This window comes from Pyxicephalus adspersus, chromosome 4 (assembly GCF_032062135.1).
Source record: "Pyxicephalus adspersus chromosome 4, UCB_Pads_2.0, whole genome shotgun sequence".
Classification (NCBI taxonomy): domain Eukaryota; kingdom Metazoa; phylum Chordata; class Amphibia; order Anura; family Pyxicephalidae; genus Pyxicephalus; species Pyxicephalus adspersus.
This window is the reverse complement of record NC_092861.1, coordinates 39758204-39775222: the sequence shown is the minus strand read 5'-3', so window position 1 is coordinate 39775222 and position 17019 is coordinate 39758204. Positions and strand designations below refer to the sequence as shown.

Here is a 17019-nt window from a genome sequence, read left to right as displayed (position 1 = left end):
CATACATCCTTTTCAATTCTGCTTGTAGGCAGTGTTCCCATTCCCTCCATTCTGTGGTAAATGAAAGTTTTCTATGTTTGTGGGGAGTTACTGATCTGTAGCATGTGTATATCAAATCTTGGGACAGCTGACCTACATGTCTTTTCTGGGTCCTTGATTTTCTGGGTAGTGAAGCAAACATGAGGATGGCAGTGTTATAGCCTGTAACTTTAATAAAAAAGCCCTGGAGCCTTCAACCATTAAAATCAGCAATATATCTATGTTGGCAGTCACCTTTTGTTATTTGCTTCTAATTTTTACATGCCTGTAATAGTTTATAATGAAATTACCCACAACACTGATTCTGCACTACTTCCAGCAACTGTAGCTTTACCAGAATGATTAGAAGAGCCAACAGAGGTTCTACAAGCCCTGTTTGCTTTGTCTGTAAAAGTTAATGGTTAATATTAATAGGTAATGTAATAATTAAAGAAAATTGTGTAATGTCTTTTTTGTCGAGGGCAATAATTTATGTCTGGGTATGGGAAAGTTACAGTAAAGGCAAGGGCAAAGCATTTTTCTAAAAGGTCATGGGTATAACAATTCTTATGCTGGAATCAGCTGTTACATATGGCATAAATATGTTTTATCTCCATGTGCACAAGCTTGAGATAAATATTGTTTTTTACTGATGGATTTGTGTATATAAACTGTATATAAACAACTTACTAGACTGACCCATGTCATTGCGGGTAAACTGAGTGGAAGCACAGTGTGAATCTGATTAGACTTTGAACTGCATATTCACTATACAAATTCTTGCACAGTATCAACAAAACATTCTACCACTTAGAACTGAAATTAATTTACCATCATAACTCTCTTTTTTTGTTGTAATCTGCTCGCTACAAGAAACCATACATGGTCCAAGGTTAATCCAATCCATTTTTGTCGCTGGGTATAATTCAATAATATGCTGTCATATGACAGATGATGAATAACTGTTCACTTTATCTTGCTGGCTTGAAAACATGGCATCTCATTTTAAATACACAGATAATAATTCTGGAAACATATTGAAATGGCTTTTTATTTAGATATTTAATGGAAAAGCAGAAACTTACACAATACAGATAACTACACTGAATAACTATGGACACAGACAAAAGGGTTTAACAGGTTCAACCCCCCATCACAAAAAAAATGCATATTCCTTAACTGACCACCAGGTCATGTGTTCTTCACCTTCGTAATTTGTTTCCAGAGTCTTACTACACTTAATAACGCATTAGGACAGTAATTCGGAGAAGATTGTATGTTTGGTGGCTGTTGGGTTAGCACAATTTATTTAATGTCAATTATGTCTCACCAACAATAATGCTTTACCAGTATATACTGGTATATGTATACCATATATGAGATCATCCTAAAGGAATGCTGCATATCCTTTAACTGGCATCCTTATAAGGTAAAATACTGATCATTGGTCAGTACTGGTCAAACACTGGCCATTGTCTCAGTTTCCTGAGTAGTTAAAAACACAGTGCCAAACCTAATAACTAGTCTTGACCAGAAGTAACTGTATGCAACATGTTTTTTGATCATCTGCCAAGCCTTTAATTTGGAAGACTCTTCGGATGAATGCAACTCACTTCCGCAGCTAAGTATTTTTGTTATATTTAAGTCTTTGTAACCGCATTGTTTTATCTATCTGTCTTTATTATTAAATAGTATAATCTTTCAAGTCTTTGTGTTATCTCTCTTTGTACACTTCAAATTCAACCCATCAATATTTGCATAAACTGTCACAAATTATATCTGTGACATAACAGTGGCCAAGAATGAAGGACATGGAAATGGTAGGTAAAACAAAGTTGATGCAGAGGACAATGGCTTAACAAACTCCTTAATTTTAGCACAAGACAGCCCAGGCTATACGCTGCCAAATGCTGGGGAGCCGGAGCCAGTGATGTCACCTGCAGGGGACTGGATGCCATCTAAACAACACTGCAGAAGGGTCACTCTCCAGGAGGTTGCCATGCTTACCCATAGGTGAGCACAACATAGAGCACACAAACTCAAGCTCAAAGTGTCATTTTTGATAATATGTACTTTTTAAAAGTGTATTAAGCTGCATACACACATCAGATTTTTATCGCCCGATAATCGGCATCGGCCAGATATTGGGCGAAAATCTGCCGTGTGTACAGTCGGTGTCGTCCATCGTCCCAACGACCGTCCTGGTGGATCCACGGACGATGGACGACAACCGATCCTAATGAAAGGGAAGGGGGAGAGTGCACAGCAGGGTGCGGCTCCGTCGCTCTCCCCCTCCCCTCTCTATAGAGCAGAACGGTGCTGTATGTACAGCACCGTTCATGCATCGTGCAGGTACTTGTCGTTGGAAAAGATCGTGAAAGATCCTTTCCAAAGACAAAAATTGCACGTGTGTACGCGGCTTTAAGTCTTTGAGTTATGTGATAAATGTATATCTGCTGTACAAGGTTTGTAATTATGAAAGCACTTAATGAATTCACCTGTACATACTGTCTTGTACAGCCTCATAGGCTCCATACAAGTGCAATTATGAAAGCAATCCACGAATTCACCTGTAAATACTTTTATTTACATTATTTATTTGCCTTATTCCCTGAAAACTTAATCTGTCCTGTTTTTGATGGAATATGACGGGTTTTGTAGCCATACTCAGCGGCATATTGTGGCTAAAAAAGCTACTGTACTGTTTAACAGATCTTCAGTTTAATGAATACATTTTAATTTCGAGATTTGCTAGCTTGAGCTTATCTTTCATCATAATTAGAAAGTTAGACTCTATTATACTATAAAGTTGAAACTGGTAATAGATAATGAGCAATTACGTATATATTAACATACAAATCAGCTATGAAAGATTGTGCTATTTTCTTTCCAAAATACATAATAGGTTGTTACTATTCTAGGCATTTGTTCTGAGATAAAATAGTGAGAGAGAAAGTCAAGGAAACTGGTATGTTTGTCTCAGGAGAGAGTGCTGGCACTAGGTTTGCTCCCCTCTAGGAAAAGCTATTCACAGTTGTTCTAAAAAAGATTTTGTTGCTATGGGTACCAATGTAACCGAGTGACTTCAAAAGAAATACAAAGTGTTTATGGAGCAAGGCTCAGGTTTGTATTATAGTCATCACTTTACCTAAATTTGCAATTAACCTATTGACTTTTAATTGTTTTATTTGTAGAAATGATTGAGTATAAAACTGCAATGCTTTTCATTTGTCTGAAGACATTTAGGAAAATTATTCCTATAAAACACAGGTTTTGAAAAATTCAGGTCAGATCTCCTTGGTGTGCTTTTTATATGAAGTGCATGAGTTCCCCAGCACGCCAATTACTGCTCATTTTAATTGTAGGATAAATACAGGTCCAGTGTCCATGGGTTCAATACACAGAAGCAATTATTAGGTCAGCGAGGGCTGGAGAACTTCTAAAAAAAAGGTTTAGAAGTTAATATACTCTGGGTTCTGTAATAAATCACACTAGATTTCTGAATTTGTGTTGTGCAAGTTGTTGGTTCTTGTTAACAATTTATAACCTGTCATTATTATTTTTGTGTGTCTGAGAATCTAGATGAAGGGGTGCCCAGTGTCAGACATACAACATGCTGTATAAGAGACCTTGATGTATGTTTGCCTATTCAAGCTTACACACAAGAAAATTGGAGGTTAATATATCTACAATATATACAAGCATGCTTGTCATTGGATTGAAGAATAAACATTTGCATCTGAAAACAATTGCATCTTTATGGAATTATCAATTACATGTTTATTTTAATATTCATCTGTTTCCTATTTTCTTTCTGCTTGTAGAATGTTATCTTGGCCCTGCTGACATCACTGGTAGATACAAACTTCAAGTATGTGGAACTATAAATCAGCCTTCCTGATATAAGAAATTGGTTTTCCAAGGTGACCCACAACTGTGCTGCTCATAGCTAAACCAAATTTTCCCTTTTACTGTTCTTAGGAGAACCCATCTAAAGAAAGCTAGAACCCCCTCCTTGCTCTAAAGGTATAGGGCTTTGTATTAGGGCAATTACAATGTAATATTCTCTTACACTGGTTCTATGACACCTATCTTATGGAACACACATTTCCCCATTGGCCTTATATTATTTCTTGCACTTGCCAATTGCTTTTCCTTTACCTTTTTCACTTTTAACCAATGCAAACTGTTCTTTAGATCAAACTCCTGCCCTCATTGCTTGCTTTATTAAGATCAACTTAAGGATTATTTAAACTCTTTAAAAAAAAACTATACATTTTAAACATTCTATGTTGCTTACTCCATGGCCATTTCTAGGGGAAAGCAATATAAGAGGTCAACTAAGTGCTGTTACTTTATCCCCACTTTTACAATGGCCTTTGTTCTCACTCACTATAATAGTTAAAGATGAATCCTATGTCTAAGCTGTGACCAGCCACAGCTTGCTTAGTTACCTATTGCCAAGGCCACTATTAATCACCATAATGGGAAGCACAGGGTGTGAATGGCCCAGGTACAAGTACAAGTACAACCACTGATCATCCAGGACACAAGCTAGTAGGCTGGGGTTGGCATGTGTTTTTTTTTTCTTATTTGGAGTGATGGGAGAGTGGGGAGTTTGGTATACACTAGGGACGGTTGGGTTAGGAAATGTCTACAGTGCAAGGGAGGCAAGGTGAGTAGGTAGACATCTTTTAGTCACCAGGGAGGGTAAATATTGCTGCGTTACTTGGGTTGCTAGGTTAAATTTGTAAAATCAATGATTGCTATGTTTTAGCATACGGGGCACGAAATTCGGGGGGGTTACTGAAGGTGTCTTGTTTGGAGTACTAAATTAAACAGAAAAAGCCCTGGATAACTCAGATCATAACCAGGTTTTCTGTCTCAGATTTAAACAGAGATTTATGCTTCTCAATCACCCAAGATGACTTCTTTAAGCCTTACAGTGGATCTAAACCCTGCACTGTCAGTTCATCTACAAAAGTAAAGCTGCAAAAACGAACTTTACATAAAAAAGCAAAAGTTTAAGTTTTATATTAAAAAAAACAACAACTCTGCTTTAATTTTTAAATGGATACAGGTCATTTGGATACACTGCAGTTCAACTGTTTACTCTATTGGTCGGTGGGCAATTGTGTGCAGCCTATCAAGCAGAGCTTTTCCTACCCACCTGTGCCTCTCCTGCATCATATCAATATATTCCTTCCTAGTTTGCATTGGCAAGAGACTTAGATAACAAAGGAAGGGCAGAAAAGAGAACAGAAGAAGGTTGCACCAAAACAGCTAAGATGGCTTTGTCTTTCATGTGAAATGTTTTTTTAAAACACAATCTGATTTTTTCTCAGTTCTTTTAATCTTAATTCCTGGTTTCAGTTATATTCCCAGAAAGGGACATTTACATTTCCTTTTAGCAGCTTTGTGATTATCATTGATGAAAAAAACACTGCCTGGAGCAAAATCGAGGGACCTAAGTGAATGAGCTCCCTACACAAATAAATAATGGAAAACATAAATACAAGGTTTCAAGACTGTGGGGGCTACATCATCAGGCATCACGTACCTGATAAAGAGGCCCTATATAGTCCCACAATGATGCTACTATATCTAATCATACTAATTGAAGAATTGGATTTGATAATAGCATTCCAGAGTGCTGGCAATATTTTTTCTTTATGTTTAAGCTCCGTGACCATATGGAAACTTTCCCAGTAACATATCTACTAGAGGGTCAATTCCAGTTTGGTGTGCAATGGAAACATGCCACATACTGTATATACGAGGAGGTGACAAAATTTAGCATATTAAGGGGGATGATAAGAGAGGCAGAATGGATTTTTTGCAAATAACAAACATATCATATCACAGTGGGTCTATGTTAGTTCAGGGGGTTACATTGAAATGTATGTTTCAGGTAAAGAAGGCATTTGAATGTTAGGGTCAGCTAAAAGTAGACATTTTCTGTCCCAAATTTAAACAGAGTTTTATGCTTCTCAATCACCTAGGATGACTTCTTTAAGCCTTACAGTGGATTTAAACCCAGCAATGTCAGTTCATCTACAAAAGTAAAGAAGCAAAAACGAACTTTACATAAAAATGCAAAAGTTTTGGTATTTGTTAAAAAAAACAACAACTCTGCTTTAATTTTTAAATGGATACAGGTCATTTGGATACACTGCAGTTCAACTGTTTCCTCCTTATTGGTCGATGGGAAATTGTGTGCAGCCTATCAAGCGGAGCTTTTCCTACCCACCTGTCCCTTTTCTGTTTAAGTTTTCTGTTAAAAAAAACAACAACTCTTCAAAGTCATTTGCTAGCAATACTATACCAGAACCATTCAAGGATTGCTGGATCACTCAGCATCACTGATGAAAGTGTATCCTCTCCAGCCTTGGAGAGCTTTAATAAATCAGGCCCAAAGTTGGAGGTCAGGTATGTAAGACATATTTTCCAAGCTAAACCCCCCACATAAACCACTGCCTGTGCCGGGTTGTTGCATCAAAACAGTGTACTAGAAAAACCAGCGTAATAGTGAACAGCTATAGCTGCACAGAACATATTTAAAATAGGGGGATAAATAAGTTTGGAATGTAGAAAACAATATTTTTAATGTGTTTTTAAAAACAAAGCGTTTCCTTTAAAACAAAATATGCATTCATAGCATTACAACATATTGTCAAGAGAACTGAGAGCAGCCTATACATAACCACTCTATTTTCTGTGTATTCATTAAATGCAAAGTGCTTTGTTCCTAAGGAGCCTCTACAATGGGTAGCATGAATGCAGAGTAGCCACTTAAGCTCTATATACATGGAGATAAGATTCTGATTTTTGCAGCTAGCAAAACATCAAAGAACTTTCTGCATTCATTAGAAAGAACAGGAGATGAATGGCTTTCTGCATGTAAATACAAATTTGTCGAAAGGTGCTATGGCTAATAATTCTAATGCACTAGTTGATAAAAACAGAATGGGGAACCTGAAATGTGATTCCTATAATGTGTTTGAAATTTAATTCATATGAAACCCTGAACAAAGAAATAAACTTTAAAACCATGCTTTGCTTTTCTCACTGTTAGAGTTTACATCTGGGTAGCAATCTTCAATATATAGGGGATTTCGGGAAATCCCCAACTTATTTCTGTCTAACCTTTTAGTAAATACTGGGGAATTATGCAGGGGTGCAGAAGCTTTACAGTTTTGCCAATGCTCATACTGGAAAGAGTTGCCATGATTAAAAATGACAAGGTTTACCCAGCCCCTTCCAAAAAAAGAGAGTAACCAATACTTTTCTGCTATTTACATTACTAACTAAATTATTGTGTCTATATGGTTAAACAAAGAAATATAATTACATCTACACAGTTGACCTGGGATACTAGTTCTCACCACACCCTGGAAATAATTCTTAGTACTGCATACTTAGTACTCTGTATCGTCTTTGGAAAAATCTTCATTGTGTGGTTCAGCTATTAACATTAGCACCATTATCTGCACCATTACACAGCGAGTGCAGGGCACAACCCACGAAGAACTAATGAACCTAAAAACTGATGATGTCTAGTCGTAAAAAATCAGTACTGTTGGGGCAGGAATTGAAGTTAGGCATTGCAACCTGGACAGCTGCATTTATTTATTTGAAGTCTGTTTAAAAAAGGCTTAAAGTTGGGCTTTAAAGCTACAATTAATTATTGTTATTACACAGTATTTAGTCCCAACATATTATGCAGCACTAAAGAAAGTCCATAGTCATGTCACTAACTGTCCCTAAAAAGGCTCACAATCCAATATCCCTACCATAGTCATATTGTGGGAGGTACGGGAGTATGCAGAGGTAACCCTCGCAAACACAGGGAGAACCAGCAAACTCCATTCAGATAGTGTCCTGGCCAAGAACCGGGGACCTAGTGCTGCAAAGACCAGAGTACTAACCTCTGAGCCACAGTGCTGCCCTGATCTAACCAGATAATATTGGCAGCACATAACCCACAATTTTATTTTTAGTCTTCATACAATAATAATGCTTCAAAGGCCAGCTAAACTAGATTACCATTTTATTTTCATGTGTACAACATACAGCCCATACACACAAACACACTCTAAAGTAATCATTCATTGTTCATGTGTATATGAAAAGGTTTCTGTTAACTAACCTGATTTGCAGAATGTTCCTTCAAGTCCTGGTCTGGGTCAACACCAACCCTATTTGGGAAGAATAAGCAAATTTAGACTTGCTGTGAGACTGGACATTATTTGATTTATACAGTAAATGACATGAATTTTTTCAGCAATTATTAATAAAAAATTATTTTTAAGAAATGTGAAGCTTTTAACCTAAAATGGCACCCGTGTTGTATTCCTATGTTCAGCACAGCTATATAAGTCATATTTTTAAAACCCAGCACAAGAATCCAGTAAAAAAAAAACACCAAGAACACAAAAACACACCTGTATGATAAAAAAAAGCAGTAAACATAATGTATATTCAGTGAACCTAAATGTTGCATTAATAAAGATAGTAGGATGCAAAGTTACAAAGTTAGTTAAAGAAACACGTCTATTCAGTTCAACCTGGAAGTAATTTTAGATATAACTTTTACATTTTCATTTGCATGTCATAATGCACTTATGGACTCATAAACACGTTTATTTTAATGAGGAGTAAAAGGAGGAGGAAGAGAATGGAGAAAACAGATGCAGATGGAGTTCCATTTCTTTGGGAAAGAGAGTGGTGTTGAAAACAAGCCAGGTCTTCTAACCTGCTCTATCAATGCTTCCAACACCCCAACAGCTGCCTCATACCACAGACTTAAGCTCAACAATCAAAAATGGACAGATTGTGAGGATGAGATCTTGTATCTCATGGGCTTCTTTCCTTACCATCCACTAAGAAACTGGATAGGTGACCTAGAGACTGAATTGAACAGCCTACACCTAATTACCAAAAAGTTATAGTTGAATTTATTAACATTTGTATTAAAATGTTCATTAATTGTATTCAGGATTAAAAAATGAAGTGTTCTTTTTTATTTATAGTCAATTAAATAAGAAATATGGCATTGATGTTGTATGTGCTATTTGGTTTGTTTACAGAGATAAATAACAGTTGCTCAAACTACACACACAGATGATAGTGCCCCTCTTCAATCTGCTCTGTTTAGACTTAACACTTTGTATACATAAAATATATATATAGATATAAATAATAATAAAAGATGTAATAGCAATTTTAAAACATTTTTGTGTAAAATAAACTGGTCCCGAGATCATCAGTTTTGTTTTAATAAAAGGATGAAACAATGAAGCATGAATACTGTACAGAATCACAAAATTATAAATATCTAATGTACTGTGTAACTATAGCTTAGGTGCTCCTACTTGCACCCAGTTTTATTCATCATTATATAACTGATCAGGACACAGAACTGCTGATAAAAATCCCCTGACCCTGCTCAAGAGACCTGGAATCCTTGTTCAATCCTGTGGAGAGTTTGTAACCTGTGCTCCACAGAACAACATAACATTGTACAACTTATCCTAGCTTGAAGAATACATGCTCTTAGAGAAGCTATTCTCAACCAGAATTCTGTAGAATTCCATAGTTAGTCCAGAGGCTCCTCGAATAGTTTCCCGGTACCGCCCATTTCATGCCCTATCTGCATACTTGTGGATCCAACACCACTTAGTATAACTAACTGCATGATTCTTATGATGTTGTTTTAGTTTTCTATAGAAGTGGTATTCTAGCCAGCACTGTAGGGGGGCATTCTTTACACTGTCTTTACAAATTAAAAAAGATTTTTCTCCAATACATTGGCTTCAGTAGGGGTTCCACAGTACTTGAAAATTCTTTTACGGGTTCCTTAGGTGTAAAAAGGTTAGGAAAGACTGTTCTAGAGAAACAGTGGTGAATTTCTTTAGAAACGTATTCTTCACTGTACACCTATAGAGCCTGAAGTCCTTAGAAATCATTATGTAAATGTGACCACTCTTATGACATCCTTTTGATTGGATATTAGTGCACTTCAGCAAAATTCTGCTGTAAAAGCCGATAATTAGAACTCTAACCAAGCCCATACTTGGATTAACTCCAAACTAATTAACTGGAATACCTAGTTCTATACATCTTTCCACAAGATGATACTGCCCACAGAAGGCTGACAACATTGACCTTCATTATGAAAACATTTATTCTGTAGAGATATGTAAAATATTTTGTGTTGTTCATTAAAGTACACGGAAAGGCTCTTATATCAAAGTCTAAAAAAGGTTCACAAATATTTCCTTACCACTATTTCTAATAAGCAAATATGGATGCCTTCATTTACATTACAAAGTATATTGTACATTAATCACATTTTCATCAATATACGGCTGATATACACCATTAAAAAGTATTAAAGTATTATAGATTCATGTCCATAGGAGAACCAATCTGTATTTGTCATATTGCACTACCAAATTTCACCAGCAGACGGAACTGTGGCTTCCTATTTCTGTAATATCTGTCGCTGTTCTCAAAATAAAACTTACATGGTATAAGAAAAATCCATAAAATGAAAACCATCTTTTCAGCATCTTGATGGGAGAATAGGATACATAAGTATTGTAATAATAGACTTTATGTAAAGTCTAGGAAAATAGCAACCAACATAAAATTTGTTAATAAACATTTCAAAGAGGCCAGATGTACATTAAGCTACGGTTTTATATTAATGTGCTCAGGGCTAATGAAATGGTTTTCAGCATAATTATCCTCTGGTAATGGGTGATTTTAATGACATTCTGAAATCATTACTCTTGAAAAAATGTCAAGAAGTTCTCCAGGGAGATAATGATTTTTTTTATTCTGCCAAAGGGATCTCAAGACTTCATACCAACCAAAAAGACCCTCAGTAGGTACTAGTGCCAATCAGCTTACACATCACACACACATATCTGATCCCAGTATTTTCAAGTATAGATACAGTTATTAAAACAGTTAAAAAAAACCAAACATTAAAATGTATCTAAAGCTTAAACTTTTGTTTCCATTTTAGATAGTAGACAGAACAAATCCCTGGTGTGTTTTTCTTTTTGCTATCTGTATAGCTAAAAATGTGAGAAAAACATACAAAATTTGGAGGCTGAAAAGCACTTTGAATAATGGCCAGTGCCATTTAACCCATTTTTTCTGCCATGGCGCTATCCCCAAACATTGCCTCATCACATAGCTTCTTTCAGTAACACCATTATAGTTTCACACTGTGGTTCATTTTTGAATGATTTGCCAATTTTAAAAATTCAACATTGTGCCACAACTGGTGCCACCCATAGATGCTGTTCCAGTGCAGTGTGGACGTATGGCTCCTGCTGTATTTTTGTATTTTTGGCACCAGCTCTGTGGGGCTATTTCAGTTAAAAAGAAAAAAAAAGTCATTTGTAGGTCAGTTAAACAAACTAAAAACATTTAAAGGTTTAGAGTAAAAAAAAATTGATGCCTGAATTTTCAAATTTATCCAATTATTAAATATATAAACAATATACATAGAGAATAATAAAAAAAAAACCTTTATATATATATATATATATATATATATATATATTGTGACAAAGTGTCCCAAATCCTTGTGGGGAAAGTGCTAGATGTGGTGTATGTACTGCCCAGACAAAGATATTATATACATAAGGGCTCCAGTAGATGTGTGTGTATTGTTAGGTGTATGGAAATCTGGATTGTTAGGGTTCTAGTGCCTGACCTGGGTAAAGAGTGGGAGGGTTCACCGGGGTCCACCGGACTCATGTCTGGGTTTTCACCTGTGGAGGTGAACCACAGGTATGCTATATTATGCAGCATTATGCTTTCAGGAACTCCGTGTGATTCCAAAACTGGTAGGGGGCAGAGCTTCACAGGACAAACTCTGCTCTATATGTGAGTTTTGCTGTATCATGTGAAATGTGAAAATATTTATGTCTTGCTCCAGTGAGTAAGGGACTTAGGTGAGCCAGTCATTAGTTCAACTGAACTCACATTAGTTGTGAGTTCAGTTGAATATATATATAGTATATTGAGTATATATATAAATATATATACCATGCTAATATAGATGGTGAACTAAATCAAAGCATTAAAGATAGACAAGACTTTTTAAATACATAAATAACACTGAAGCAGTAAAGATAAATAGCCTCCACGTTTTTAGAATCAACCTCTGAACACCTCATTTATGATAAGCTCCCCACCTGACCCAGAAAGATCCTTTGCTGCACACATAATTAATCTAGATGCTGTGAACTACATTGCCAACAGGCCACTGCTTGTGACTGATTAAGTGTAAAAAGCTTGTGATGGCTTTATTATTGACATTGCTGAGGGAACACAACTCATTCGGTGTGTAAATTTAAAAAAAAAATTATTAAAAAAAAACGTCAGTACTGGGTAAGAAAATATATTGATTCAGACACATATGAGGAGTTTCAATCCCTTTGTGAATTTAATGCTGTTTTTACATTTCGTTTGGGATTGTATAACTTAAGGTTGGGTTATTCCTGCCCAGCGAATTGTGCATTTTGGCAGACGTTTATAGATCCATCTACTGTAGCTTCATGTGCCAAGCTCTTAGTCTTATACCAATAAACATTTGCTTAAATGTATGCATTGCCTGAATATTTAAACTCTCCAAGAACAAAGACAAAGCAGTAATAATAAACCACAAAAACAGTTATATACTACTAAATCGATACTCCAGCAAAACCTCAACCTGTTAGGCTTGCTTTAGCTTTGCCATCTATACCGAACTTTAATGCCTATAAAAATGTTGGTGTCAAACTTGCCTTTTACAGGAAAAGTCAATATATACATAGTCATCAGCTGTCCATATGTTTGGATCTGTTAATTGTTTGACATGGGTTTTACTAAAGGTAACCACTGCTTATGTTAGTTTTTTAGACACACTTGGTTTCAGCTACCCAGGTTTGTGCCAGGTTTTACTTTACTTCTTGGTAAGGCTATATGAGATTTTACTATCCTTTACAGCAAAGAATAATACAACTAGTACAGAGAAAATCCCAGACAGACATGCTCTATTTAGATAAGTATAATAGAATAATAAAATTCTTACTGTTCATAAAAACTAAGCCCTGCACAGCTGATCCCAGTGAAAAACAGAAGTTTAGGAGGGATCTATTGCTAAGCCCTTTCTGCTTCCTAGAAGCAGCCAGAAGTCTTTCTTGCAGGATCCAGCTGTACTTGGCAATGGGAAAGGAATAATTGCATAGTCGTCATACTAATGGCAAACGTAATGGACCTCGCATTAAAACATATGATGTGTGAAGAGAACATGTCACAGAGTGTTATGGGTTTGTGACATAAGAAGACCCACTTGAAGTTGTATCGCAGCCATTTCTTAGCCGCCAGTTTTTAAAAGGCAGTCATGCTTGGAGATTAAAAGGCTTAGTACATTATGGGAAGACTTGGCGCTTACTAAACCAAAAACAAATACACAGCGTGTCCTATAATTTTAACACAGTGCTTTGCAGACAGTCACATACTGTTTGAGTTCAAGGAAAAACTCTAAAGGCCATGGCTATCCTGGCACTCTCATTTTTTTTTAAAGTCAACCTGTAAATCTTTGTTACTACACTGCTGGAGAAAACTCTTTAGTGTTTTGTAAATATCATTGGTTAATATGAATTGAAAACAGTTATTTGGTATTATCTTTTTATTATGAACAGTGCTATTGTTTGGTAAGAGCTACAAAATCCTGTATAGAAGTACGACACAATTTTTATGGTTATGCTGTTCAAATATATCATGGGTTGGCATTTATTTGGGTAAATATAGGCTGCTGAAAATATATTTCATTGGTTAGATTTATGGTAAAAGATGACCTGAACTATAAAAGAATTGCCCACAAAAAGGCAAGTAGAAGGCAAAAGGTTAGTCATCCATGGGCTCAAGTCATTTAGGCTGAAACATTTGTGAAGTGCTGGAGGTTTTTGCCAAAATTACTTGTATGCTTCCCACATTTTTTTACCATTATAATGACTTACAAATGCCTTTGTGCAGTATTAGCAATCTTAGGCAGAATGTTGCCTTCCTCATTACTAACGATCTGGCAACTGGTACATATTCCACCAATACTCAAAACGCAGAAGGAAAGTAGGAGGAGCATAAGCCCACAGAATGAAAGAAACAAAAGCAGTAAAAGGAGTGCACGGTGGGTCCTCAGCTATGTCTACCTCTCCAGCAAGGAGAACAATAAACAGCACATAAATTACATCACCAAGCCTCATATATCCAACAGTGCTCCAGATGACCTCAACCTGCAGATTGTACAGCTGTCAGGTTCCAGGCACATGAGTAGTGTCCTGGCCCAAGAGGTTTTCTGCTATTTTCAGGAGGAATTAAAAAGAAGAAATACAATCTTGAGGGCATTGGTTTTTTTTTAGTTTTGCTTTAAGGATTAGGTATGAGGTATACACAGCGGAAGTAAACTCACGTTTAAGCGGAAGTAAACTCACGTTTACTTTCACAGATTCGTCAATCCATTCTGAGGTTTTCTGGATTGGGCCCTGCTATCCATCTATCTTTGTCCTGGCATGGAGGAAGCGCCAGTCGCCATCATCTTCTTTGTCCTATTTCTGCCTTCAGCACTGGATCTCGCACTGAGCAAGTGCAAGATCGGATGATGTAGGCTGCAGCAGATGGGGGAAAATAAGAGTGCCGATCTCACTGTGCATCTGTGAGATTGGGTATATGCAGAAAGAGTAGCCAGAGGCCTCCTGGGTTGCAAGCCATATGTATCCCAGAAGGCTCTGGGCTCCCATTCTGTCTTAATCACAGAACAGGAGGAGCTTTACCCTTTTTGTTTTTTTTTTTTGGTTCGATAAATCTAATTGCAACTCAGATACTGAACAGTTAAGACAGAAAAAACAGTAGCAAAATTACTACACTAAACTATTTTAATGGTAACATTCCCAAATTCAGTGGATCTTAGGATAAAATTTATTAGGAGCTATTGTTTAGGTAGTGAGAGCATTACGGTAAGCAGAAAAATTGACTACAAACAGCTTTATTGTGTTTCCAATATTCCATCAAATAACCATGGTCAGCATCCAACCTTCCTAAACAGAGACTTGAAATATTAAAAAAAATAATAAATCTAAAAAATAAATTCTTAGCCTGTCTGCAGTTTACTATTTATTATGTGCCATGCACATAAAAGAATGAGAGTCTCTTTCTCTCTCTCTCTGAAAAAAAACTGCACTTATTTTTAATAGGCGGTCAACACACACCAAAAGACCTTAAAGTGTACCCTTATTTTGTTTCTTGTAGTGTGCTAACATGTCTATCTATTGTGGTACACTGGGGATGTGAGTTTGGGTGACATTTAAAATGAATGGATCTATGACACACTCTCTTGTTGTATAAATGTTACCATGCTTTATTCCATATCCATTATTAATCTGGATTGCCATACCTGCTTAGTAGAACTACTATTAAAAAACCCTATTACATACAGTATCAGCTGGCTCCGAAGTGAGGCAATGCTTCATGTTGACATGTATTGCACATCTTTATTAAAGGTGTAAGTCTGTGTTACCATTTCCAAGGCACATCTACGCAATTCTTTACAGATTTTATAAGGATTAATAAAGTATGCTAAAGGAATCATGGGCAGGAGGAAACACAGAGATTGCTAAGGTTCTTTACAATACATTTGGCTGTCATGCCCATTGTGCAAATTAGATACCTTCTGTGTCATTACCATAGAACATGTATGCTTCAAAAACAGTCATGGGTAAAGAAGAAAGATGGGTCAGAACTCCTGCTGTATAGACTTTCTCTTATTAGTGACTATGAGTGTTATAGTTACTGTACACAAATACTGAGCTGGGCCACCACTGTTGTCCTGGAACCTTTCACGCTTTCGTCCTTTCATTTTGAAGATGAATAGGAAAATTTATGTTGGGTTTTTAGTACTGTTGTCACCCTCAGAGAGACAGGGCCACTAGGGGGCACTACCGCTTGCACAGAGGTGATGTGAACCCTGAGAAGGGACAAGGTACAGAGTCTAAGCAGTAACCAGGTTTTCTCCAGAGCGTCTGATGGTGAGGATGTTTGTGCTGCTGGTTCCTGCCAGGTTGCGGTCCTTGGGCACACCAAGGTGGGCAAAGCACGGTACCAAATCACTAAGCAGAAGGATAGTCAAGGAAAGCGGGAGTCGAGACAGGCAGCAAGCAAGAGAGGTCAGGTCACACGCCAGGGGTCTATTACCAGAGATCCAGGAGACAGACAGCAATGACACAGGGCCACTGTGGGCAGAGGGAACACAGGAGGTACACGTGATGAAGGGATATCCACAGGCAGATAGGAACACTGGAACAGCACAGGGAAGTTGGATGGGAACCAACAGACTGGACAACGAAGGGTTAAAACAGGAGCTGGAAACACTGGATTAAGCTGCAGGTGTACAGGAACTAGTTCACAGAACTAGGGAGCTCGAACCACTAGTGAAGACTTGTTGCACAAACCAAAAATACAGTGTGTGAGCTAGCTGAATAGCCAGGGCTGATCAAAAGGCTATTTTCTGATTGGCCAGTGGATTGGACAGAGTTGATAAAGCTTGGAAACAGAGGCAAGCCAGCATCAGAACTGTTTTTGCCTGTCTTTGCCATTTCCCTTCCCTTCCCTACCCTTTCATTTTCTCTTTCCCCACTTTTCACCTCTTCATCCTTTTGATTTTCTCCCACCTAGCCCTCTTCTGCCTCCTCCTGCCCCTTTTTTGCCTTTTGAACTCACCACTGGCTTATTCAGATATTCTCACTGTTTTATTAATTGCTAGAAGTTAAGTGACAGTAGTAGGATGACTTTTACTGTTTATTTTTACTGTTAAGTTGTGTAAACTTCCTAATTAAAGAAAGTGTGTGAAAATTGCATGTGTGATTTTTTTATTCAATATAACACATTTTATTTCCTGTTTTATTTTAAACAGGGTTTTACTGAAGATACAGAAAAAACTGA

The 17019-nt window shown here is 36.9% G+C and overlaps 1 protein-coding gene across 1 annotated transcript in view; it reads right to left on the bottom strand.

Annotated features, from left to right (window-relative positions):
- The window catches only part of SLC9A9 (solute carrier family 9 member A9), a gene marked incomplete in the record, with an annotated part of 338107 nt that overhangs the window by 70746 nt on the left and 250342 nt on the right, over positions 1-17019 (bottom strand). Inside the window, 1 exon segment of the mRNA XM_072407908.1 lies at positions 8168-8216. Within this exon segment, the coding sequence (XP_072264009.1) occupies positions 8168-8216 (49 nt within the window).